Source organism: Salmo salar, chromosome ssa07, assembly GCF_905237065.1.
Source record: "Salmo salar chromosome ssa07, Ssal_v3.1, whole genome shotgun sequence".
In the NCBI taxonomy this organism is placed as follows: Eukaryota; Metazoa; Chordata; class Actinopteri; order Salmoniformes; family Salmonidae; genus Salmo; species Salmo salar.
The window spans coordinates 18677705-18703054 of NC_059448.1; the positions used below are offsets into that span (position 1 = coordinate 18677705).

The 25350-nt window shown below is 41.4% G+C and overlaps 1 protein-coding gene across 47 annotated transcripts in view; it reads right to left on the bottom strand.

Annotated features, from left to right (window-relative positions):
* LOC106608606 (receptor-type tyrosine-protein phosphatase delta) overlaps positions 1-25350 on the bottom strand; it is a 656301-nt gene that overhangs the window by 83785 nt on the left and 547166 nt on the right. For 25 of the 47 annotated variants that reach the window (XM_045721640.1, XM_045721639.1, XM_045721661.1 and 22 more), the window contains 5 exons: positions 8419-8607; positions 7168-7176; positions 6369-6386; positions 3986-4096; positions 2457-2468 (listed from right to left, as the gene is read on the bottom strand). In XM_045721640.1, the coding sequence (XP_045577596.1) occupies positions 2457-2468; positions 3986-4096; positions 6369-6386; positions 7168-7176; positions 8419-8607 (339 nt within the window). The remainder of the gene's footprint in view (positions 1-2456; positions 2469-3985; positions 4097-6368; positions 6387-7167; positions 7177-8418; positions 8608-25350) is intronic. The other 22 variants (XM_045721669.1, XM_045721665.1, XM_045721663.1 and 19 more) reach the window with 5 other exon arrangements.

Genomic DNA, 25350 nt, shown 5'->3' on the forward strand with positions numbered 1-25350 from the left:
TTACATTTACAACTTGCCCGAAATTTTACTTTTATATCTAATGTAATATATTTAACACAGTCCAGGCCTCAAAGATGGGACGACTAGCTACGGACTAATGATTACACAAACACCATGCACAAATGACACCATCCATACAGACATAAAGAGAACAGCACAGAGGAACTGGAGCGTCGACAGCATGGCAGAGTGAAGTGTACAAGAGAACAACTTCAATGCTGCGTTCTTCCAGTTGATGTGAAGTAAATGTGCCGCGTCACATTCTCACATCACACATACTACGGCCCGTGGTGGGAACACATCCAACTACGGTACATGGAATAGAGTGCAACTCTGCTTCTCAGATCAAAAAAGTGGATACACATTCCAAAATAACCATGTTCGAGTAGAAACAACAAGAAAAAACATATCCAAATTTGATATTGAAAAGAAAATGAAAAGAAACAGCATCCATTATGAGGTAAAAGGTTGGAGCTTGTCGTGGTGGCTTGGACTCTGTCATGCACACAAGCACATAGCTGGCTTAGAGGCAACCATGTTTGGGAATGGGAAGGAGAGAGGAGGATTGAGAGGGGAAAAAATAGTAACAACAAAAAAAACAGATATCAAACATGAGGAGGACGGTTAGAGTTAGGCTGGCAGGAGGGAGGTAAGGTTTAGGCTGGCAGCGTTGGGTTTCTGGGAAATTAACACTACTGGCTATTATTAAGCTAGAGTTGCTAGGGCAGGACAAATGTACAGTGTCACAGGACAGATTAGGGGAACTGCAACAGTATGACAGGACAGGACAGGACAGGACAGGGATAGGCAGAGGCAACTCAACACAAATCACAACGTTTTCTGAGGTTTAACTAAGTTAGTTAACCACATACGATTCAAACACACCATATAGGATAAGCATATTTAAGGGACAGGGGCTGGGGCAGATACAGAGGGGGAATGGGTTTGGATTAAAAAAAATGTCTAGTGAGAAATTTGATTAAAGGAACGAAGTCAGTGTTACTGCTTATAATACTCAGAATGAATATAGGTCCCAATATGCCGATCTCCTTTGATACGCAGATGCGTAATGGTGGGAGAATTTGGGGAATGCTGTTTGCTCTTCCATGCGCCTTGGAAAGATTAATCACTCAGGTGCTTTGGCGGTGAACCTCGGTGATACTAATAAAGGGTGAAACACTCCCATCGTCCCAATCACTTTTAATTAAAATTAAACAAGCTCCTCTCCAATATGGGGCACAAAAATGAGCCTTGACTAATGTAATGGCGAGAGCCATTGGGTTTTCCCGCAGTATGTGGTCATTAATATGCATTAACGTGATGTGATGTAAAACTGAGCGCTAGCTAAAATAGCATTGTTTGCTAATAGCATTGTTTGCTAAAGCTAAAAGCCTGCATCTACATGTAGAATTAGCTCATGCGTTCAACCGCCATCACATTTGATACAGCACATTCTGCTAAGCAGATTGTGCCTCTCCAGAGACAAGGAATCTCAGAAACTACTACTTGCATTATTAAATACAACTTTTCACTCGCTTCATATTTAATTAATATCCAATTGGATCCTGCTCCCCCATGACATAATGTTATCATACTAATTTGAATATCATTACATTTGTCAAGTCTTGCAGCTAATGCTCCAAATACATCATTCTTTCATGAACGCCTCTGTAGGAAAAATCCTTTGCAGAGGCAGCGTACATCTCACAAGGCTAACAGCTGAGCGCTAAACCTCACCACTGATTATAACAAAGGGGAATTTAGCTTATAGCTTTTAAAACATGTCTTTCTCTGAGACTATGATGAAGAGCAACAGAGGGAAAATGTGCATCCAGTCTTAGCTAGGCAGGCTGCAGAGCGTGGCAGCGCTTCATTCCAGGAGCCTGCAGTGATGGAGGACACCCTTCCAGCTCCGGTGCTGCGGCTCATGTTGCCGCTGAGGTTTTTTGTGCCACCTGCCATTGTCACGCCGTTGGCCTGAGTAACCAAGCAGGAACACTGACAAGCTAAGGACACCGATGGGCAAGGGGCAGGGGTGGGGCTGAGAGCAGAGGGGAGGGTGGGGCTGAGAGCAGAGGGGAGGGGGGGGATCTCTAGCTTGAGCATAAACAGGTCACCATGCAAATACTCCCCGAAGATGCAAATATTATCCCACACCCTCCCACCACCCCGAAGATGCACATTTCCTCCCACGACATGCACCACTTTTTGGACAGTCAAGCATCGTAGCCAAGACCAAGGGCATTCTTCATGGAAAAGATGAACTGAGAAACTCAGCAGAAACAACAGTAGTAATACAAGGCTATCGGTAATAAAAATGATAATGAACCAAGAAGAGAACAAACTGAGAGAGAAAAATGTATTTGATTTGTATTCTTGAGAATTGTGTTTTTGGACGGTTGCAATAAATTAGTTTCTTTAGTTTCAGTTTTGTATAAAAGTAAAAACACACCAACCTTCTCGCAGCTCTGAGGGATGTAGGGGGTTTGATGCAGAACACAATGAAATGAGGAAAGGAGAAGGAAACAAGGGAGACACAGAGAGAGTAAAAAGGCCATGTTCAAGGCGTTCAAACTGCTACGTAAAAAATGTGAAGGACTTCCTGTCACATGGGGACAGGGAGTCCGCTGCATTGCCCTCACACCCTGGTTTAGAGGCAGAGGTCCTATAGCACCAATTAAAAATGTTAAGCATTTTGAGGGCTGAAATAATTTGCTATGTTTAGCATATCATATAATCCTGTCCCAGTCATGTGGTTGGCTTATATCGAGTGCTAAAGATTAACATGCTATACTCAGGTTGGGTTTTACATACAAATGTTCTGCATGTTGAAAATGTGAGCAATACAAAATGTAATAATATGATATCCAGAAAGACATCTCTGTGCATTTATTTGGTCAATATCCACTTTAAGTTTGTTCCACACAATAAAAATTTTTTAATTAGTTCTTTATTCAGTATTCTAGGTATTGTCATTGACTGTGTTTTAGATTGATGATCTGCGATGACACTGCAAACCACAAGGCTCGGACAGAATCATAGAGCTTAGTTTTTTAAAGAAAAATACCTACAGCTGCCAGTTAAAATATTCATACAAAATTTATGAAAAAGTATTCCATTTAATATGAAAAAACGAATATCCATTACGTTTAACAACTGATCTATATGAAAAGGTAACAATGCACACGGCATCACATAAGACCTTCATTTTATCAGTAGAGAATTTATAAAAAAACACACAAAAACATTTATTCCACTGGACTTTCACATAGACAGTTCATGACAATTGGAATAAAGATTTGTAATAGCTCAAGAAGGTGATATGAAAGCCAGAATACACAGTGATACCTATCAATGAATTATCACTTATAAGAAAATCAGCAAATAAATGTATGTGCTGATGTTATCAACACTAGCATAGACATTAAAGTTGTTGCAATTTTCAACCTGGCGTCAAAATTAAAGATTTAATGATAACTACATACAATTACTATTTAATATAATCTCAGCACTTTTAATACTGTATTGACAAAGAGAGATGAGAGTTAAAGGTGTCCTTCCAATGTTGCTCAAAAGAGAAGAGAAACAGAAAGATCAGAGAGGATCTGCTACTATGAATAGAGGGGATTGGTGGAGGGATTGTCCACCCATTTCCCCTCAAGGTACATTTAGGAGTAAAGGTCAATTAGTAGGTTAACACACCAAGCAGTCAAGTCATTGGAGTTAGACTTAGGAAAAAGAACAGAAAAACACAAAACAGAACACACAGGTTCAAATCAGTGCAGGTAGGTCTAATAGAACAAAACAGCCATACTTACAAGCACCTCATTGGACATGGACCTCTGGACTGGATCAGTAACTCCAGTACCCAGAATTACCCAGTTCCAACACCAGTTGTACTATAATATACCGTACCATAATATACCACTAAAATGTTTTTCTTCCAAAGATGAATACCGTTGTTGTTTGTTCATTGCTTTCCTACCTCTAACGTATAGATTGGCGGGGGCAGAATAGCGGGTTCCATCGTTGTTAGTGGCGACGCACTCGTACTTCCCCTGGTCGGACTCTTCGCTCTGCTCAATCTGGAGGGCCCCTGCGTGGGAATAGAAGATAGGTGCCGGACACCATTGGTTAAGTGTCTGCCATTTTGAATTGAGTTGACAAACATAAAAAAAACGTGCTTGTTGTAAAACTGCTCAGGGGCCAACATGTCATTGGGGCCCCCTCACTCCTAGACTTGCTCTTTTAGTCTGCTCAGGGACCAACATGTCATTGGGGCCCCCTCACTCCTAGACTTGATCTTTAAGACTGTTCAGGGACCAACATGTCATTGGGGCCCCCTCACTCCTAGACTTGATCTTTTAGACTGCTCAGGGGCCAACATGTCATTGGGGCCACCTCACTCCTAGACTTGCTCTTTTAGACTGCTCAGGGGCCAACATGTCATTGTGGCCCCCTCACTCCTAGACTTGCTCTTTTTTTTAATCGATGAGGGTACAGAGTAAAATCGGCTACCATTGTAACTAGCGTAGAGGGATTTTTTGTATCTGTAGGGATCATTTGCGCAGAGGATAGTTCACTTTACCATTGACCAACACAACCATATTTGTTGAGCAAATAGGCATTCTTCTTGTAACTTGACAGATTTTCCCCTAACATTCCCCTAGTCTGATGTATTAAATGTGTGACATCTTTATTACGTTTATTCTGTCATTATTAACAAAATACATTTGAATTATAGTAATCATGGATAGTTGCAGTCGGATTGCTACAATGTCAGGCCTACAGAAATCTTAGGGGAAAAAAATGACATTTAACAACCATGGAAAAACATTTAATATTTAACATTTACCTCATTATTGACATCAGGGGATACAAACAAACCTACATACATGTTGCAGGGTCTAAAAAGGCACTCAACTTTAAGGCCAGTGTTAAAATATGTCATAGTATAGCTCGACTTTGAGGGATAGGGGCAAGCCCTGCAATGTACAACATTTCACTGGACTGTCAATATGGGAATGAGTGAAACTGCTTCAAGGAAGCATGGATCAAACAAAAGAGGTTTACAGTATACAAAAGTAGCATAACAAGGGAGGACAATTAAAACAATATATTTGGGTATGAATTTTACCATATTTAATCACAGATCCAATATCAATCAAATGATTTAGGACTTCATCCAGTCAAAGTTGGTTAGAAAAATGCAGCACTTACAAAAAACGGGGGGGGGAAAATGCCGCTGAGATATGTTAAAAAAATACTCATCATAATATCGTATTACAAATATATCACCCTCTGTCACAAAATGTTTGACATGCAGATGTTTTCCAAAGAGCAAGAAATGTATGTTGGCACAACTTACAACCTTTTGACAACCCTTAGCTGAAAAATAAAATGCAATTGTATTAGAAGACAAAATTCAAAATGATGGCCTTGAGCCGACAAGAAGGCAACCAACCACTGACTGCGTTAGCTTGTGAAAGCTACAAAAGACACCCATAAAAATCCACCAATGGGATCCGCAGTGTGGTGTCATATGACCAGGGGGAAAATGGCTTATGCATCAATCACTCTCCAACTCCCAAATGGCAAAAATGGACCTGCCAGGTCCTCGCCTGACTCAACTGTTTGCCTTCCCCAAAACCTTGAAGAATAAAAAAAACGTCAAAAAGTAAAATAGCCTTCAAACCCAATAAAAGTAAGAAAAATAGGTGAAAGAGAAAAAAGCACCCGGAGAAACTTTATCAAAAAAGTAGTTGTTTGGGCTTTTTTTTTTTTTTTTTTTTACAGAAGGTACAGGAGAGGAAAGCAAATAGAAGAAATAAAAAAAATAGACTTGCAAAGACAGAAAGAGTTCTTTGGGAGAAAAAAGCAGAGGAAAGGCAATGTTGTCTTCAGCATGCCTGCGTGATTCCACAGCATCTGTGCATCATTTTAGTGCTGAACAAGAGCAGCTAAGGGGGAAAAATGTTTGGTTGTTTTAGTTGGACAAAAAGAGGGACACATGAGTCGCTATGGCCAAAAATTAAACAAAAAAATGAAATAAAAATTTGAGTTCGAAAAAAATAAGTTGTCATTGGATATGCTTCTTTGAGCCAGAGCAAGCATATCACAACTGAGTTTTTTTTAAAAAGGCTCTTCAAATCAAAATTCAAAGGAGGAAGTAAAGCATAGACAAAAAATGGAGATTGGATGAAGTCAACGGAACAGGACAAATAAAAAGGAAAGTCGATAATGAGAACTAAATGGGATTCGGAGTCGGGAAACAGGACAAAAATGGAGGCGGACGGGCGGATGGATGGGACGACAGCAAGAATGAAGTTGCTTTGTTCATTCTGTGAACGTCAGTTCAGCACTCTTACCTCTTATTGGTGTACCACCTGGGTGGATAATATGAATGCAAATAAGATTAGAAAGAAGAAGCATTAGTACGAGAAGATAGAGTCTGGGGGCTTTGGAAGAAGAATCAAATTAGATTTATCAGAGTACGTAAATAATGAGTACTAGAGGAAAGAGAAAGAAGAAAGAGAGAGAGATAGAAAGAGAGAGAACTCTACTCTATTGGTTAAAAAAAGACAGGATTCATCATAGGAAGGTATCATAGGTCAGAGAAGGTCAGAGAACTTGTGCAGTGGTGTGCCTCAGGGGAGCAGCCATTTTGGAAGTGGCATGGCTTCTGAAGACCATCTACTGAAGGGAAGGCTTGGAGGAGTTGGAATATGAGAGGGAAGAGACTCGTTTAAGAGACTTAGAACCCTTTAGCTTGACCTCATAGTAATCGTTAAACATCTGCTTAAATCTCTATAATGCTAGTAGGCTTTACATGATTGAGTGAGTGGGTAAGTGGGTGAGTGGGTGAGTGATTGAGTGAGAGGATACCATACAGTGAGGCTAGATAGGTAGGTTCTATTACAAAGGTGGTGGATATGGCATATATTGGGCTTAAGCTGGGTGAAATGTGTGTGCTCTTGAAAAGGTGCCTGTATGGCTTATAGGAAAACTTTGTGGGGGGTGGGGGGGGGGAGTATATGTGTGTCCACTAGGGTTATCTTTGTGTCTACACTAACTGTTAGTAAAATGCATGCCATGCATTTTATTAATAGTTATAACATGAAGAAAAATTAGTGGGGAGTGAAGTGTGCTTCAGAACTAAGCACTTACCAAAGGATTCTGTAGATTTAAATACGGAGAGAAGAAAGACAGCATAAAAATATGATTATATTCCTTAGGTTTAGTTACATCGGTTTTTTTTTTGTCAGAGTTAAATCTTTATCAACTCTACGTCACAGGAGAATGAAAGTCGCACATAAAAAAGTGTTAATTTACACAGTTTCTGTTGACAACAGGCAAAGGAGGGTTAACAAGACAATTTAACAAAGGACAGCTGTGGAATCTGGGAAGACAGGTGGTCAAACATAGAAGACTAAGTGTACCAGAAGTAGTGAGAAATCTTAAACAGCTTGCTATTGGCAAATATTGCTCGCCAAACTACGAGTTAAGTAACGATAAGCATATATAATGTCTAATGCTATATCAATATCAAAAGGAAACTTTGAATATTCAGGGGATCAGGATGTGGAAATATTGGGAATAAGCCGCAGGCATAGGGAAGCGAAAGCTGGAGTCTACGCGGAAAAGCATTGAGTATATCCAGAGAGAGTCAAGGGACTGGGAAAGCTAGACACAAGTCTCACACACTACTGTGGCTACTTATGGCTGGAAAACATTCCGGAAGGAAAAGTTGCCTTCATCGAAGTTAGGTTAGCTTTTCTTTCCTGATTTAGTACAACTGTTAGTTTGAAAGGACCTTTTGTTGTTAAATCACAACCAAAAGGAAAAAGAATTAGAAAGGAAATTGTCTAAATGTCGGCCTGTTCACTCCGTTAGTAAATTTTCTCTTGCTGTCTTAGAAAGCAACTAAATTGCTAAAAAACCATGGGTGCTCCTTTGCAAGTTCTGAATGAAGCCCAACGTTGAATATTAATCGTTTAAGAGAAATCAAGTGATAAAAACTGAGGAAATCAAAAGAAGAGAATGGATCCGTCCAACACTGCACCGGGGCAGTCAAAGGTAATCAACTAAACCAACAGAAAAGAAACTCGTCAGAAGAACAGTCACAGCAGTGAGCAATGAGAGAGTCAGACTGAAGCGGCAACAAACATAGAGATAACCGACAGAGCCATGACAAAACCGGAGGCAGGGGTGGGAGGAACAGACGAGACACACCAGGACACACACAGTTGAGGAGGAGGAAGCAGCAGTAGAAACAATGCCATTACCTACTAAATCAAAGCCAAAGAAGAAGAAGAAGAGGAGGAGGAGGTGAACGAGAGACCAGAAACGGAAGGGATTGGGGTGCAAATATAAAATAGTACTCCCGGTTTATATCCGGTGGCGGCAGTGACACCCTACCTGATCTGAGCTGCTTGATGCGTCCATTGTTGTTGGTGGTGTTGACGGGCAGGAAATCTTTGAACCAGGAGATATCTGGGTCAGGGTTGCCGCTGGCGGCACAGAGCATGGTGGCCGTGCGAGTTCGCTCTACCACTTTCAACTGGGGGCCCATGTCAATGGTGGGGAAACCAGCAGGCAGTTGGTCCTCTGTGAAAACCGAGAGGAAACCATAGCTGTGAGCTCATTGAGTGCAAGTGAGAGGAGTGGGAGGGGGAGAGAGCTAAAGGAAGACAGCAGACATAATCACAATCAATAGGAGATTAGAATCAACAAGAACGTGTGTGTGAGTGGGAGAGCAAGACAGACAGAGACAGAGAGAGAGAGAGATAGAGAGCGAGCAAGGGAAAGTGACATAGTGAGATGTGTATGCATGCGTGCACTGCGTTCATACTATTGTCAAGTTCTAAACAGTTAATCAGTGACATAATACTATTTTCTGATTCCATCCGAGTTATACTTTGCATAAACCTTCAAATAATACAAATAAGATGAAAATTGAGATTGAACATTTACATAACCACTAGTCACAATATTCAGCAAGGCTCTGCATTCTAAAAATGTCACACAAAACACAACAGATTTTTCAGACAGTTGACACTTGGGGTGTGTTTTGAGTGTTTGAACTGCATCTCAGCGTGTGTACAACTGCATATTGGATGGTGTGACAAGAGAGTGTGCATGTGTCTCTGCCACATGAACCTGTCTCTTCCTCTGCCTGTGCCACAAAGTGCTGCTATCAGAAAGGGGGACTGCTCCTCTCGCTGTTCTTCGAGATGCAAGACAAGATAACTAATGCAGCTCCCGCTCCTGAGCAAAAAATGTTCCGTTTAACAAAACAAAGACAATCAAAGGCCTACATCAGCTTTTCTGGCCCTTGAGGCTCTTAGCAGGAAGCTGACTCTCTTTCACAGCGAGAGAAGGCTTTTACAGAGAGCGCTGGGGCACATATCCCATCCAAAATGGCTATTGCTTTACCTTGGTTAAGTTAACGCTAAAGCACTAATATGACACACAGAACCAATGCGGTTGGCATACCAGTGAGGCTGAAGCACACCTTAAAGCTTCACTCTTCCCATCATGATATGGCTAATTAGCATCTTTTTCCTTCCCTCTCGCAAAAGCCACCTATTCTGACTCACTCTCTTCATTAAAGTTTCATGAGACACACATCAGGCTGGAAACAGCTTTGAGCAGCCGCTGCCTCTGTGCAGCTGACAACAGTCGTGGCTCCCTTCCAACAATCCTTTTGGTTATCTGGCAGGAGAGGATACCATGGTGGGTACATCCTTTTCAAGAATTGGACTTCATTACAAATTAGGAACGTAGTTTTGAGCTTCAAAACTTCCCTCTTCAAGTTAATGTCCCAACCTGAACCAAGGTTTACTTTAACGAGTGGATGCTGGTGATGAGGGCATAAGCACAGAAATAGAATGCCATTCTATTTATATTCATATAGGTTTGACAGTCAACTTCTAAAAAATGAACTTGGAGAGTGTCTTTGGGGCGGCTAAAACTAATTGCCAAGTCTTTGCGATTCAGAGTAATTAAGGGAAGGGGAAAGGGGTTTTAATAAGACACAACTATTTTATGTGTAATTAGCAATACATCATGACACAAACACACAGTTTAGCATACATCCTCAATCTAAGGTGCTAAGTATCCTAAGTGTCTTCTTCTTGATCATTGGCCATTAAAGAAATGAGGTATGCCTGGGGGTTGGTCCATTTAAAAGTTTGCTGGCATCATGTTTCCTCATCCTACGTAAAGAGACTCACTCTCACACATCTGTGAATATGTGATCCTACCTTGAATAGTGTTGTGCGCTGCTAATTTTAGTTCCATTGCGGCGTATTGAGCTACCTGTTGAGGCTATCTGCACTCTACTAAGATCTTGAGTTACAATCAATCACACCGCAAACAAGTGGAAATAAGTAACTGACCACAAGGCAACTAGTGAGAGAGAAAGAGAGAGAGCGAGATAGAGAGAGAGAGCGAGCGAGAGAGAGAGAGATAGAGAGAGAGAGAGAGCGAGCGAGAGAGAGAGAGAGGACAGGAGAAAGAGCCACAGAGTGTGTTGAGGAAATACACAAATTCCACTTTTATTTAGTAAGGAGTCTTCGGGATATACAAAAATAAGTCACCACAAAACATGCTCTCTCATTGTATGGTAATTAACCATCAATAAAGGTATGGATTTGGTATCGGATAAGGCTTGAACTTGTGGCAATGGTGGATACTCATGCAGGCCCATACATTTTAATACTGATAGTCCAAATCTAAAATAGGGACAATGAAATGATATTGTTAAACTAAACCAGTGAGTCAAATGATTTACTTTGATTGTTAAAAATAATGAGAAAAAAAAAGTTCAAATAACTTACATTTCGAAAGCCTAACAAACATTTTTCTCACAAATATGTTTAACTTCTAAACTATTTTGAAGCACACCTCCTCTCATGACTTAGGGGTATGCAGTTAAGAAAGCTGGTCAAGAAGAATACTTTAAAAACTTTGCAGGTTAATACATCAAATGTGACATTAAATCAACTGGTTACAGCCGTTGCCCACACGGCATAAAATAACGGGAAATGGTTTTAGATTCCAAGTAAAAAGAAGACACGGAAAAAAGACAAGGATGGTACATTTCTCTTTCATAGAATGCACCTCTGTGTTAAAGTACCATTAACGAAACAGCCTAATGAAAGAGGTGTTCGTTTGAGGGGAGGATGAGGTGGAGGAGAGGAGTTAATTGAGTGAGGTATCTCCCTCTCCCGAGCTTTCCACAGGCCGTTCCAAGGTCGAATGGAAAATCAGTCGATTTCTAAAGCGAGTCAAAAGCTACCTGCTCGAACACAATAACCAGGAGCATGCCTTGGAGGACGTATGTTGAATATCATAATGGGATGTCACAATCCGTGCAGCCTGAAAATCATTGTCGGAGAAAAGTACAATGTAGGGTTGAGGGGGCAAATATGTGCTCAGGAGATCATAATTGTGCCGTCCGCTGATCAATCAAAATGGCTCTCGTGCTGGGCAAAGCAATACCCTTGTTAATTTTACTCCATAGACAAAGCTAGTTGAAAGAGAATGCCGCAGGACAACGCCTACATGTTCAAATATATCCACTGTGTGGTCTTTGTCAGAATTCCAAAATCAGTCATGACAAGTCATGACATCATAACTCTAAAACTAACTCTAAAACTACCCCTGTGATCTAAAAATACCAAAAAGGCCCCTTTTGCATTCCCACAGTCCCTTTTCGCCTTCCTCTGCCACTCCCAGTATACAATGTTACCTCATAGAATGAACCGTGTGGATCAGTTGTTTGAGCATGGCGCTTGCAAAGCCAGGGTTGTGGGTTTTGATTCCCACGGGGGGCCAGAATGAAAAAGTATGAAAATGTATACACTCACTACAGGATAAATGTAAATAATTAGCATTGTGCTAATAAAGGAGGAAATTAAACACCTTTCCTCCACTTCTGGTGTGATTAACAACTGAAATTGGGCCGAGCTGCGGCAGTATTTTCTTCAGGAGGCCAAGAGAGCCAAATAAAACGAGAATAATCGCTAGTTAATTTATGCAACATGATGTTTGTTGTACGCCTTTTTGAAAAACGGTGGAGTTATTGACAAAGTTTTAAAAAGGAATTAATTCATTAATCTAACGGGGCAAAGTGGCTAGCAATTTTACTATGTGCTATGTTTGCAGTTCTGCTAATAGGCAGGGCTTGGGATTTCGACTTGTGGTTGCATAAATAATCAACACGGGCTAATTCATTACCGCTCAGGGAACTCTAGGCTGTTTCCTGTGATAGAATTGGAAATTGGAAAACGTTGAATTTGTGTGTGTGTGTGTGTGTGTCGGTGTTCAGCATGCATGACATCTCCATTCTCTGTGCATTGATGTAAAATGCAGCATAAAGAGACCTCTGTGAGGGTTTCTTTTCACCTCACAGGAGAAAAAAAAAACGAAAGCTCAAGGACAGTTTAAGATGAGGGTAGTTTAATAACTTTGCTCAAGACCATACTGTATTCAACAATGGATCTACACACTAAATGAGATGGAGGGGAGTAAGTCACCTTCTAAAGAACTGCTGAGAGCTGGTGCTTGATATAAAAGCACTTGCAATGACAATTTGCACACATTAACCAGTCAGGCCATCAGGTGCCAAGTATGCGAGGATAGAAAAAAAAAGACATTGGCTCAAATAGTACCTCAGTGAGCATGTTTTGGCTTAAGACCCTAGGTCATTGGACATAAGCTCAGGCTATTAGCAAATGATGTCTATCGATCAGTCATACGTCTCCGTACTGTCTCCCAAACAAAATGTTGCTTTCTCCTTGATGATAAGGGAAGCCATACACGTATATTTTTAAGTCACTCATTTGGAAAGGCTTCTAAATTCTAACCAGCCCCCTAATTTGTCTCGACTGCCACCACCAAACACTTCTCCCCTAACCCCAAAGAACGCACCCAAAACGCACCGGTGCGACACTCCCTTTGCACAGTGGTGTAATTACAACTGACAAACATAAGTAATATTCTCTTTGGGAGGACCGCTAATTAAATCTGGCTAATTGAGTCTCGGCAGACCAGGCTAACATTTGGGATGTGATTAGTTACTGTTTACCAGACCAACTTACACAAACTGAGCTAACGGTGGATGAGTGAGAGATGGAAGAGTGAAGAAGGAGGGGTTACCATGTTTACAGAACGTTGTGAGCCTAATGCCGTTATCTCAGCGAGGTGAACCAAGGGGCTGGATGTCTACTTCTGCCATGCTATATTTACCACATTTTAACATCATATTTACACAGCTATTAGAAACCACTTCTTTGACGGACAGCTTCCTGTTGACACTCCACACACTTGAACTGGGGAGAGGAAGTCAGGAAGTGTGCACTTGCTGTGTGCCATTATTTGCTAGTTAACCACTCTCACATGATCCTGACTAGAACATTGAGTTGTGAGTGGAATATTTAATAAATCTGGCAGTCAACGCTTCTAATACAGCGAGGTCGCGGTAGTGGTTTCTATAATTCACACTTCATTCAATTTCAAAATGACCTAATAAGTACAGAGGGATTTGAGGGGAGGAAATAAATAAGCCTTTTCTGTTGTGCGGTGGACTTCCCCCCCCAAAAAAAATGAATCCATAAAGACATAAACCTTTCTGGTCACATTTCGGCATTAATTCCGTGCCTGCCGCACAAGGATTGGATTCAGTCAGGCCTTTTTCCCCCCCCTTGGCGGAACCAGACTTTTCACCCCAGGCTTTAGGTTATTCTTCTGGGAAAATCCCTGCAGGCTAAAATAAGATATATTTGTTGGACCTTTTTGAGCGGATACAATCTACTTAAAGAGGCTGTCACAGGTCAGTGGCGAAAAAGCGTGCTGAGAATCATTGTTGTTTGGGAATCACTCCTGCCTGAAGATGGCGGATTATCGTAATGCTGAAAAGTCAGTTGGGGGAACTGTTCAAGTATGACACCCATCCATCTTATATTTCTCACTCCTTTTAGCTTTATTGTACAGCATGCCCAGTTTAGAATGTGATATTATTATTATTTTTGGTCTTGAGATAAGGTTTTTCAGGCAGCACAAAAAGGCACAATACATTTCACATTTCCTTTTGAGGGTGACGGTAGTAACTATTTGCTTCCACCCCTAAATCACACAGCAGCCACAGCCTTTTCTCCTCAGTATAGTGTGCAATGTTCAGTTAAGGCACACTAATTAGAAATGTAGCTGCGATCAAAGCACCAAATAAATAAAGCAACAGCCTGGAAGATGAAGAATTTCCCGGGTTCGGAATGTTAACCAACCATCTCTTTTGCTTCTCCAACACTCCTCCAATGACAATCATTTAGTTGGGCCTGGCTTGCGGAGTACATGGCATGCATTGCTGATTGGGCATTAAATGGAAATTAGTTCTAATTAAGTCTTGGTTGCTTTATGGACTTGGATAATAGTGACCTACAAGTGCAGGCATGCAACGCACACAGAATGGAGAGAGCGGGAACGAGAAGGAACGAGAGAATGAAAGACAGAGTGCAGTGGCCTCGGGAGAGGATAAAATGGAAATGGTGCCAGAGTCCAGGATAAATCATCTAACAAATCATCTCTCAGGGCATAGATGAGGGAGCGAAATCTGCAGGCCAAGAAAACCTGCCAGAAAAGGCGATCTAAGGATGACTGGCACCGTAACGCACTCAGGACTTGACCATTACCCCAGGACACTGGCAGATGTCCAACAGTGAAGGATGTGTGGGCAAATGGCTTTTGACAAAGAGCACAGACCGTGCAACACTAACGTTATTGAGTTCATCCGTGCCAGCCCTTCTGTTTCAATACTGTATGTGACCCAGAGGGCCACATGCCTAGGATTTGGTATTCTATTGTGCTGATCGTCTTTTGTGACGGGAGAACACTTTTTCTTTAGCTTTGCCATGGACTATATATTTTTAAGGGGCTTTTGGTTGAGACACAAACTTTTGAAGAAATATAAGCAATGTTGAGTAGTTGAGTAGGACAGCTTCTTGTACTACGACATCATTCGCTCTAATTTGGCAAACTGTTTTTTCCCCCCACAAAGTTCAATACAACCAGTTAGTACACCCGCTAAAGGGCGAACCTGAATCCTCTTCAACAAAATGTTCCTCTCTCTGCACCCGTTCAACTAATTTATTTAATTATGTTGGCATTCGAGAGGGAACTGTTAATTATGCTTTTGTTTTCTCTCAAAATTACTCGACCAGATGTAAGAGCTCTTCAGTAACAAAGGCAGCCAGTAATTTCTCTTTGTGCCAAATCTATGACGCCATTTGCTCTCCTTTTTGCTGTCTCTCATTCTCTGTTTTCCCCTACATCTCTCATCCTCCCTGCTGTTGTTTTCCCCTGCTCCACTTACAAGGTGCACTTCTCACCGCAGTAAAAAGGTGATATTTTACAGTCTAGCAAATCAACGATGACAGGCCTCTCAATCTACCCACATTTGCTTTATCAGCTATGTACAGCTGGATTGAAATATTCCAAAATGTGACAGTTCCACCTCAAAGAGAGCATTTTTATAGACAGAATATTGTCTGGCTGTGTTTCTCCACATGCCCATCCATCATTTCCTCCATAAACCCTCTACAGAGGTGAAACTTGTCCCTATATGTATTTTTTACAAGGCCATTGCACCGCGATATCATTCTCTCGATCATACAACTGATTTATCTTGTGCCCTCGACCCAGTGTGAGCAATGTTTTACTGTCATTTAATTCGCTTATTCCTTTTGCTTTTTAACGTGGAGTTTCACTTGTGCCTGCCAACCACGTACTCCTGTTCCATTTGAAACAGAAACAGGGCTACAGGTTAAGTGAGGCACGTCTCTGAAATCAGATTTCCCTTATAAACTTACCCTTCCAGGGTTATTTTGGCCACAAGAAATATGCTTTAATAGAATTCATATCCTATAATGATATAAATAGATTTTTAAATTACATTTGTATTTATATGTCAAGCAGAACAGGTGGGGAAAGCACATCATGAATAAAGGGTCTAGGAAATGAAAGAGATTGACACAATATAAAACAGTCCTAACTGCTGACGTTTTGGTTTCACTGCCTTCTTTCTCTGGCACTGTATTGAACAGGAAAGCTGTCACCTAAATGATGCTTTTAACACATCCCAACTGATAAAAGGTGTGCTGACGGTGTGCTCTCCATGCGGATTAAGATAGCTGTTCTGTGTGTGTGTGTGTGTGTGTGTGTGTGTGTGTGTGTGTGTGTGTGTGTGTGTGTGTGTGTGTGTGTGTGTGTGTGTGTGTGTGTGTGTGTGTGTGTGTGTGTGTGTGTGTGTGTATTAGAGAGATTAGGCTTGAGCTCTTGAGCATAAATGGTTATTGACCACCAAGAGTTTGCGATACTGATTTGTCGACTTGTCTTTACTGATAGCACTTCGGTGCGAGCTACTCAAACACATATCCCTTCAAGACACACTGCTGTACATACAGGGCTTGTTTAAGACTTATCATACTGCAACTTGATCCCCCCCCCCCTCTTATGGGATTCCGTTGGATTGCTTCTCAGATTATAAACATCTCAATGTCGAATACTTAAGATGCAAGTGAAAGTGATGACCTTAACAATGTAAGACAGCACACATCAAATACAGTAAAATAGAAGACCACAAAATATAGTATATGGCATTCACTCCAAGGTATGGCAGATTAATCACGGGACTGATTGAGCATAATCTGGGTGTATTGCATCATGTGAATCGTATTAGGTCATCTCGATCGAACTAAAAGCCTCTTCCATTTTATACAATATCGGATTCTCTGTTTAGATCTTCACTCGCACACAATCACCTGGTTCTGACTAGCTACATCCTCAAATAGGCTTCCTTCCAGGTAAAAAGGCATTTGATCTGATCTGTGGAAATACTACGCTAGTGGTTCTAAAGCAACAAAAACAAACAGAGAATAATAAAATCTACCCGCAGGACTTGTCAGTCCTCCCTAATTCCTTGTGAATTTAGAAAGCAAATGAATAGTTCAAATTTGTAGCGAAAACCCCTGACCCAGTTACCGCTGTGTAAACAGACCGGTACTCAAAATCCAGCTTTCTGTCAATAATCTACTGAGTGTTTTTGGTCATGCTTTTGTTCGAGGTGGAATAATGTTCAGCCATTTCCTTGCCATGTGTGATACAGACGACTGTGTGCAGGTGACACTCTGGGTAAATAGTATTAGGTATTTGGTACTGTGAGCCAAGTACAGCTGGTGTTGATAGTCGTGTAATCTCGAGCTACCTGCACGCAGACCACTCTCTCCTAAAAAAGTACTTTAAAGTTTATTAAATACCGTGGCTTACCAAGACATTTAGTAGAAAGAAAACAGATCTTCAGCTAGGAATCGACTTAAGATTCAGTATTTTGGGAATGGAGGAGACTGATTAGTTGCTGTACTTCCGAGGACACCAACACTCGCATCTTTTATTGCGTGATAGTGACGGAAGGAGAGAGGGGGTGGGGCAGTAAAAGCAGGTCAGCCACCAGGCAGAGAGAGTGAGAACCGTGCACTAGGCCTATCTATCGGCAATCAAAAGCTCTATCTCGTAATGGAATGGGATGGATGGGGGGGGGGGGGTTTCCATTAGGGATTTTTTTTTAAGGTTAAGGATCCCGATTTTGTTTAAACGTTTTAACGTTTATCTGTTCATACCCTTACGTTTTACCATGCCTCCCAAACAGAGTGGCATCAACTGTATCCAGCAAAACAAAGGGATGCAACTAATTTACAGAGCACATAAAGTTAATTTGCGAAAAATGCAGGGACCAAGTGTGAAAATGAGTCACTTTCAACAGCTGCTGAAATGTGTTTTTCACCTCCATCGCCTGAGGGGTCAAATAGAATTCGAGTTGTGAAATTGTGTCCGGTCTGTTCATTAACGATCGTAATGTATCAGCTTTGACAAGAAGCGAGGTATCCCATTACAAATATGCATGGGAATTTCTCTAGGAGTAAGAGGAAGGAGAGAGGAAGGAAAGCACAAGAGGAAGAGATGGAGAGAGGGAGGGAGGAAGAGAGAGAGACGAGGTTAGAGGGTGGGGGAAGGAGAAAGCTCTCCAACCTCAGGTGTCCATTCTGTCTCAGTGAAAAATAGCATCCTCTCCCCACTCGCTCTCTCCACTGATTGTTTCATGTGTAAATCCCCTTTTAGATTCTATAATTAATTCAATGTTTCTTATTTGCTATTAAAACACCCTCGGCTAATGCGTAAGATTATGGGGACTCCATTGCTGAGTCAATCAATTAATCATCGGCTGCTTTATTTTCTATTTTTCAAAACCTCCTTCACAGACGAACACGCCCACTCATTCTTCATTCAGGATGACACTGAAAATGTACAGGAGTCAATGTATAGAGAGGAGCTTTAAAACCGATTAGCTAACAGTAAACTAGAGCCTCTTTTAAAAAACGGTTTTCCCCCATAAATGTATGCAAAATGCTCAGTCTGGTCAATACCAGGATAAATTAATGCTCTTTTTATATGACAGGTTCATTACGAGGACAAATGGCCTCACACAGAAATCGCACTGTACCGAGCTCAACACTGCTTCTGCCAAACCAAACATCCCTTCCATTGCAGCCTGACAGATAGGGGAGGGGTGGGATTTCTAAGGCCAGCCCCTCTAAACTGACCCCACCCACTGTTTCTCCATGCCTGCAGTCCATGTAGCCCCAGTCGCCAATCTATTACAGCCATCGATGTCTAGCAGACTAGCAGATCACATCAGCTGACCTGAGTGCAACAGAAATGTATATGATACCACTGTGAGGCTCACATTGGTGCCTGTGCATACTCTCTGAGCTGCGACCTTTATAAACATGACGGATTAGCCATGATATCCCTCCATTTCCACATAAGCACAGGGAGCAGAGTGAGGGAGGGTGAAAGAGGGGAGTAGGTAGAGAGGTAGGGAGTGAGAGTGTGTTGGATGCCCCAGGGGTCGGGCTGAAATGGACGGATAAAGAGAATGATGAAAAGGAGAGATGGAGCAGGATGGGAACTGGGGCCTTCTCTCCACAGGCACTGGGGCCTTCTCTCCACAGGCCTGGTCAGGCAGGCAGTCAGGAACAAAGCTCTGTCTACGCTCAAATGCTCGCCTAGCTTTGCAGACAGCACGTCAGTTCAGGCGGATGTACTACCTTTGAGTGGTGGAGATCACTTAAAGGGAGCACGGACGGAGGGAGGGAGAGAGGTAGGGAGGAAGGGAGGGAGGGAGCTGAAAAGAGAGGAGTAGATAAAGAGGTAGTCGCTTCCTCCATCTACCACTTTTTCTTTAAATACCTCTCTTTTCAGCCTTTTTTTCCTTTGACTCCTTCCTCCTATCTTGACATGAGTTTGTCTTTTTATTTCCGTCAGGCATCTGTATATCTCATTCTCTCTCTTCCTCTCTCTGGGATTTCACTTAGCATATTCCATTTGCTGTCTCGTACCCTGAGCGATGAATCCGTTTACCTTAGAAAACGGAACCTCATTTGTTTAGGGCGGGGGGGGGGGGGGAATGTCTTCTTCGTCAACTTATCTGCATTCAGCAATTTTTTCTGTTATGATTACTAATATCAAGAAGAGGAGCAGAGGAAGAAAAAAAAAGAAGCTACTTCAGAAAAGCTTCGAGCTATTTACCAAGCACAAAGCAGAGATGCAAGTCTCTTTATTTTTTTCTTCATCACCCGGGAGGCGTACGCTCGGGAGCTCTGGTTTTAACAGTCCCTCAACTTACATTCTCTCCTTTGAGCACATTAAGCATTCATAAATAAAGAAGCCGTGGCTAGGAATACATAAACAGTGCAGTAGTGCTGTTTCTTTCATAAAGATGCTCTGTGATGATGCCCTTAACACTTAATGCCATGAGGACTTTCAGTCATTTCAGTCTCTTCATGTTTTAATGTCCCTATTATTGTGCGTCTAACCTGTTTCAAATCACTTGGGGTATGTATTATATACAGTTGAAGTCGGAAGTTTACATACACTTAGGTTGGAGTCATTAAACCAAGTTTTTCAACCACTCCACATATTTCTTGTTAACAAACTATAGTTTTGGCAAGTCGGTTAGGACATCTACTTTGTGCATGACACAAGTCATTTTTCCAACAATTGCTTAAAGACAGATTATTTCACTTATAATTCACTGTATCACAATTCCAGTGGGTCAGAGGTTTACATACACTAAGTTGACTGTGCAGCTTGGAAACAGCTTGGAAACAGCTTGGAAAATTCCAGAAAATGAAAATCATTCGATTCAATTGGAGGTGTACTTGTGGATGTATTTCAAGGCCTACCTTCAAACTCAGCGCCTGTTTGCTTGACATCATGGAAAAATTCAAAGAAATCAGCCAAGACCTCAGAAAAAAATTGTAGACCTCCACAAGTCTGGTTCATCCTTGGGAGCAATTTCCAAATGCCTGAAGGTACCATGTTCATCTGTACAAACAATAGTACGCAAGTATAAACACCATGGGACCACGCAGCTGTCATACCACTCAGGAAGAGGACGCGTTCTGTCTCCTAGAGATCGAAAAGTGCAAATCAATCCCAGAACAAAAGCAAAGGACCTTGAGAAGATGCTGGAGGAAACAGGTACAAATGTATCTATATCCACACGAGTTCTATATCGACATAACCTGAAAGGCCGCTCAGCAAGGAAGACACCACTGCTCCAAAACCGCCATAAAAAAGTCAGACTACGGTTTGCAACTGCACATGGGGACAAAGATCATACTTTTTGGAAAAATGTCCTCTCGTCTGATGAAACAAAAATAGAACTGTTTGGTCATAATGACCATCGTTATGTTTGGAGGAAAAAGGGGGAGGCTTGCAAGCCGAAGAACCCCATCCCAACCGTGAAGCACGGGGGTGGCAGCATCATGTTGTGGGGTGCTTTGCTGCAGGAGGGACTAGTGCACTTCACAAAATAGATGGCATCATGAGATAGGAAAATGATGTGGATATATTGAAGCAACATCTCATGATATCAGTCAGGAAGTTAAAGCTTGGTCGCAAATGGGTCTTCCAAATGGACAATGACCCCAAGGATACTTCCAAATTTGTGGCAAAATGGCTTAAGGACAACAAAGTCAAGGTATTGGAGTGGCCATCACAAAGCCCTGACCTCAATCCCATAAACATTTTGTGGGGAGAACTGAAAAAGCGTGTGCGAGCAAGGAGGCCTACAAACCTGATTCAGTTACACCAGCTCTGTCAGGAGGAATGGGCCAAAATTCACCCAACTTATTGTAGGAAGCTACCCGAAACATTTGACCCAAGTTAAACAATTTAATGGCAATGCTATCAAATACTAATTGAGTGTATGTAAACTTCTGACCCACTGGGAATGTGATGAAAGAAATAAAAGCTTAAAGGGAATTTTTAGTTGGATTAAATGTCAGGAATTGTGGAAAACTGAGTTTAAATGTATTTGACTAAGGTGTATGTAGACTTCCGACTTCAACTGTATGTTCTGCTTTGAAGAGCTGTTTTTGAACTGTATTTATGTGCTTCCCATCATGTACAGGTAAATGCCAAAATAAAGGAAACACAGTATATAGAAAGCATGTGGTTCCTGAGGAACTTAAGCAAATAACATCCCATCATGCTTAGGGTCATGTATAAAAATGCCCAGTTGCCCATTGTTTTGGCTACCATGGCTAGAAGGAGAGATCTCAGTGGCTTTGAAAGAGTGGTCTCAAAGGAGTATAGGGGGTTTAACGTGTGTGTTAGTTTTGTGTGAAGACCAGATCTCAACCCAAATGAACATTCATGGGAAATTCTGGAGCGGTGCCTGAGACAGCATTTTCCACCACCATCAATAAAACACCAAATTATGAAATTTATTGTGTAAGAATGGTGTCGCATCCCTCCAATAAAGTTCCAGACACTTGTAGAATCTATGCAAAGGCGCATTGAAGCTGTTCTGGCTGCTCATGGTGGCCCAACGCCCAATTAAGACACTTTATGTTGCGGCTTTCTTTATTTTGGCAGTTACCTGTATTAGTATGTATTCTTTACATTCAAAGCTGTCTTGCTATTCCAGGAATATAATAATATGGGTATTCCAGGTATAATTTATGAAATGAAATGTAGCGTTGAGATAAAAAATATTATATTCTATTCCCATGAAGCTCCAACAAGGAAAATCAGATCAGACTATTACCCCCCAAACACACACACACACACACACACACACACACACACACACACACACACACACACACACACACACACACACACACACACACACACACACACACACACACACACACACACACACAGTCTTTCTCTATCTCACTGTCCCTTTCCCCCTCTCTCTCCCTTCCCAATAGGGTGAGAATGGAAGCATCCAAGACACATGAGATAAGGAGTACAGTCTTGAGATAAGAAATACAATCGCATCCACTAATCATTAACTAGCAAATAACACCCACATATTAGCCTGTCTAGCTCCACAACATATCTATAGGAGGCCAGGGGAGTGGGAGGCCAGCGGAGTGTTGGAGAGCAGGTGAGCCTCCCAGCCGGGCAGGAAAACAAGCAAGAAGGTCGGCCTGTGAGATATCCTATTGGTTCATTAACCTTTATGTACCTTACATTAAGAAACAGCAAGGTCAGTTTGGTCAAACGGGCATTCCTAATGACCTGGCGGCAGGTAGCCTAGGAGTTAAGAGCATTGGACCAGTAACTGAAAGGTCGCTGATTTGAATCCCCGAGCCGAATAGGTGTAAAATCTGTCGATGTGCCCATGAGCAAGGCACTTAACCATAACTGCTCTCGATAAGAGTGTCTGCTAAATTACAAAAATTTGACTCGTTTCAGGAAACTAGGCGCATGCTGCACGTCACTACTTTACAGGAGCAGCATTTGAATGTAAACATATGTTTTTTTTATCAAAATGCATTTTTTGTATTCCATCCATAAATATGAATAAAATTGTTAAATTACGAGCCTAGTTGGTTTAGCCATGGAAAAAGTGAGGAACCTTCCCACTAGCCATAATTGGCTGAGATAATGTATGGGATGGACATTCTGGGAGATGAGTTTGGATTGGTCTGCCATGTAGCACGCTTCTGTCAATAACGTGAGCTGTTCCGTATGTGCTTGACAGTCCTTTCTACCGCACCGTTTTTGAAAGATATAATGCTAGCAATCGAGAACTACAAAAGTTTTGCTACTTTTCTCAAAAGCATTGATGCCCTGAATTTATCAGGCGCTGTCGAATGATCAGTAGAAAAAAGTGATGGGCTACTTTCTACACACGCCACGGTCAGTGTGAACTGGAGTGAGTTTACACAAAGCTGGCCAAACAAGATGTAGCTACAAACAAAACAGAGTTAAAGGGTTCCAGTCTGCCGTGAAGCGTTCATCCATGTATGCGGCGAAGAGTCTAGTTACATTTTCAGATATACGTTTTTAATTTTGTCAAAAAGTCATTTTTATTGCAAGTTAACCTGTTATGGCTAGGGGGCAGTATTTTCAGGGCTGGATAAAAAACGTACCCGATTTAATCTGATTATTAGTCCTGCCCAGAAACTAGAATATGCATATAATTATTAGCTTTGGATAGAAAACACTCCAAAGTTTCTAAAACTGTTGAATGGTGTCTGTGAGTATAACAGAACTCATTTGGCAGGCCAAAACGTGAGAAGATTCTGTACAGGAAGTACCGTCTGACCATTTCTTGAACTTCTTTGCCATCTCTATCCATTACAAAGGATCTCTGCTCTAACGTGACACTTCCTAAGTCTTCCATGGGCGCTCAGAGCCCGGGAAAAAGCTGAATGACGTAATTCAAAGCCCTGGCTGAAACACACGAGCGCTTTTGCTAAGTGGTCTATCAGAGGACAAAGGGCTTAGGCTCGTGCACTGGCCGCCCCCGTCTTTGTGTTTTTCCCTCTATTTGCCGAAACACAGATTCCCGGTTGGAATATTATCGCTTTTTTTACGAGAAAAATGGCATAAAAATTGATTTTAAACAGCGGTTGACATGCTTCGAAGTACGGTAATGAAATATTTAGAAATCTTTTGTCACGAAATGCGCCATGCGCGCGACCCTTATTTACCATTCGGATAGTGTCTAGAACGCACGAACAAAACGCCGCTGTTTGGATATAACGATGGATTATTTTGGACCAAACCAACATTTGTTATTGAAGTAGAAGTCCTGGGAGTGCATTCTGACGAAGAACAGGAAAGGTAATCAAACTTTTCTAATAGTAAATCTGATATTGGTGAGTGCTAAACTTGGTGGGTGTCTAAATAGCTAGCCCTGTGATGCCGGGCTATCTACTGAGAATATTGTAAAATGTGCTTTCACCGAAAAGCTATTTTAAAATCGGACATATCGAGTGCTTAGAGGAGTTCTGTATCTATAATTCTTAAAATAATTGTTATGTTTTTTGTGAACGTTTATCGTGAGTAATTTAGTAAATTCACCGGAGGTTTGCGGGGGGTATGCTAGTTCTGAACGTCACATGCTAATGTAAAAAAGCTGGTTTTTGATATAAATATGAACTTGATTGAACAAAACATGCATGTATTGTATAACATAATGTCCTAGGGTTGTCATCTGATGAAGATCAAAGGTTAGTGCTGCATTTAGCTGTGGTTTTGTTTTTTGTGACATTATATGCTAGCTTGAAAAATGGGTAGTCTGATTATTTCTGTCTGGGTACTCTGCTGACATAATCTAATGTTTTGCTTTCGCTGTAAAGCCTTTTTGAAATCGGACAGTGTGGTTAGATTAACGAGAGTCTTGTCTTTAAAATGCTGTAAAATAGTCATATGTTTGAAAAATGGAAGTTTTCGGATTTTAGAGGAATTTGTATTTCGCGCCACTCCCATCATTGGATATTGGAGCAGGTGTTTGCAAAGCTAATGTTAGCTAGTTAACATTAAACCTATTTTTTACTTAGCTACCTGCAGATTCATACTACAGTTATGACAATGTTTGTATTGGTAGTAGTATGAGTTGGGGTTATGCCGGTTTATTGTTTAGCTAGCTAGCTACTACGTTGGCCGGATAATTACATGACCCATCAAATTAGCAGATGTGTCTGGGGGTGATTACGGCCAACGATTGTATTTCATGAACATGTGTACATGCCCATCCACTTAGCTAGGTGTGGATGAGGAGTGGTTTTAGCATTTCCTTCACATTACCCATGAATTTAGACAAGTGTGTCTGGGTAAGCGTCATCTAATAATGATACAAATATTTATAAAATATTTTTATGTGGACACTTTCTGGTTTTGATATTGCTACTATGCAAGTATGCAAGTACTATCACTGTACCGTTTACACCTTCTTTTTCCTGTGCATGTGAAAAATAAAGATAG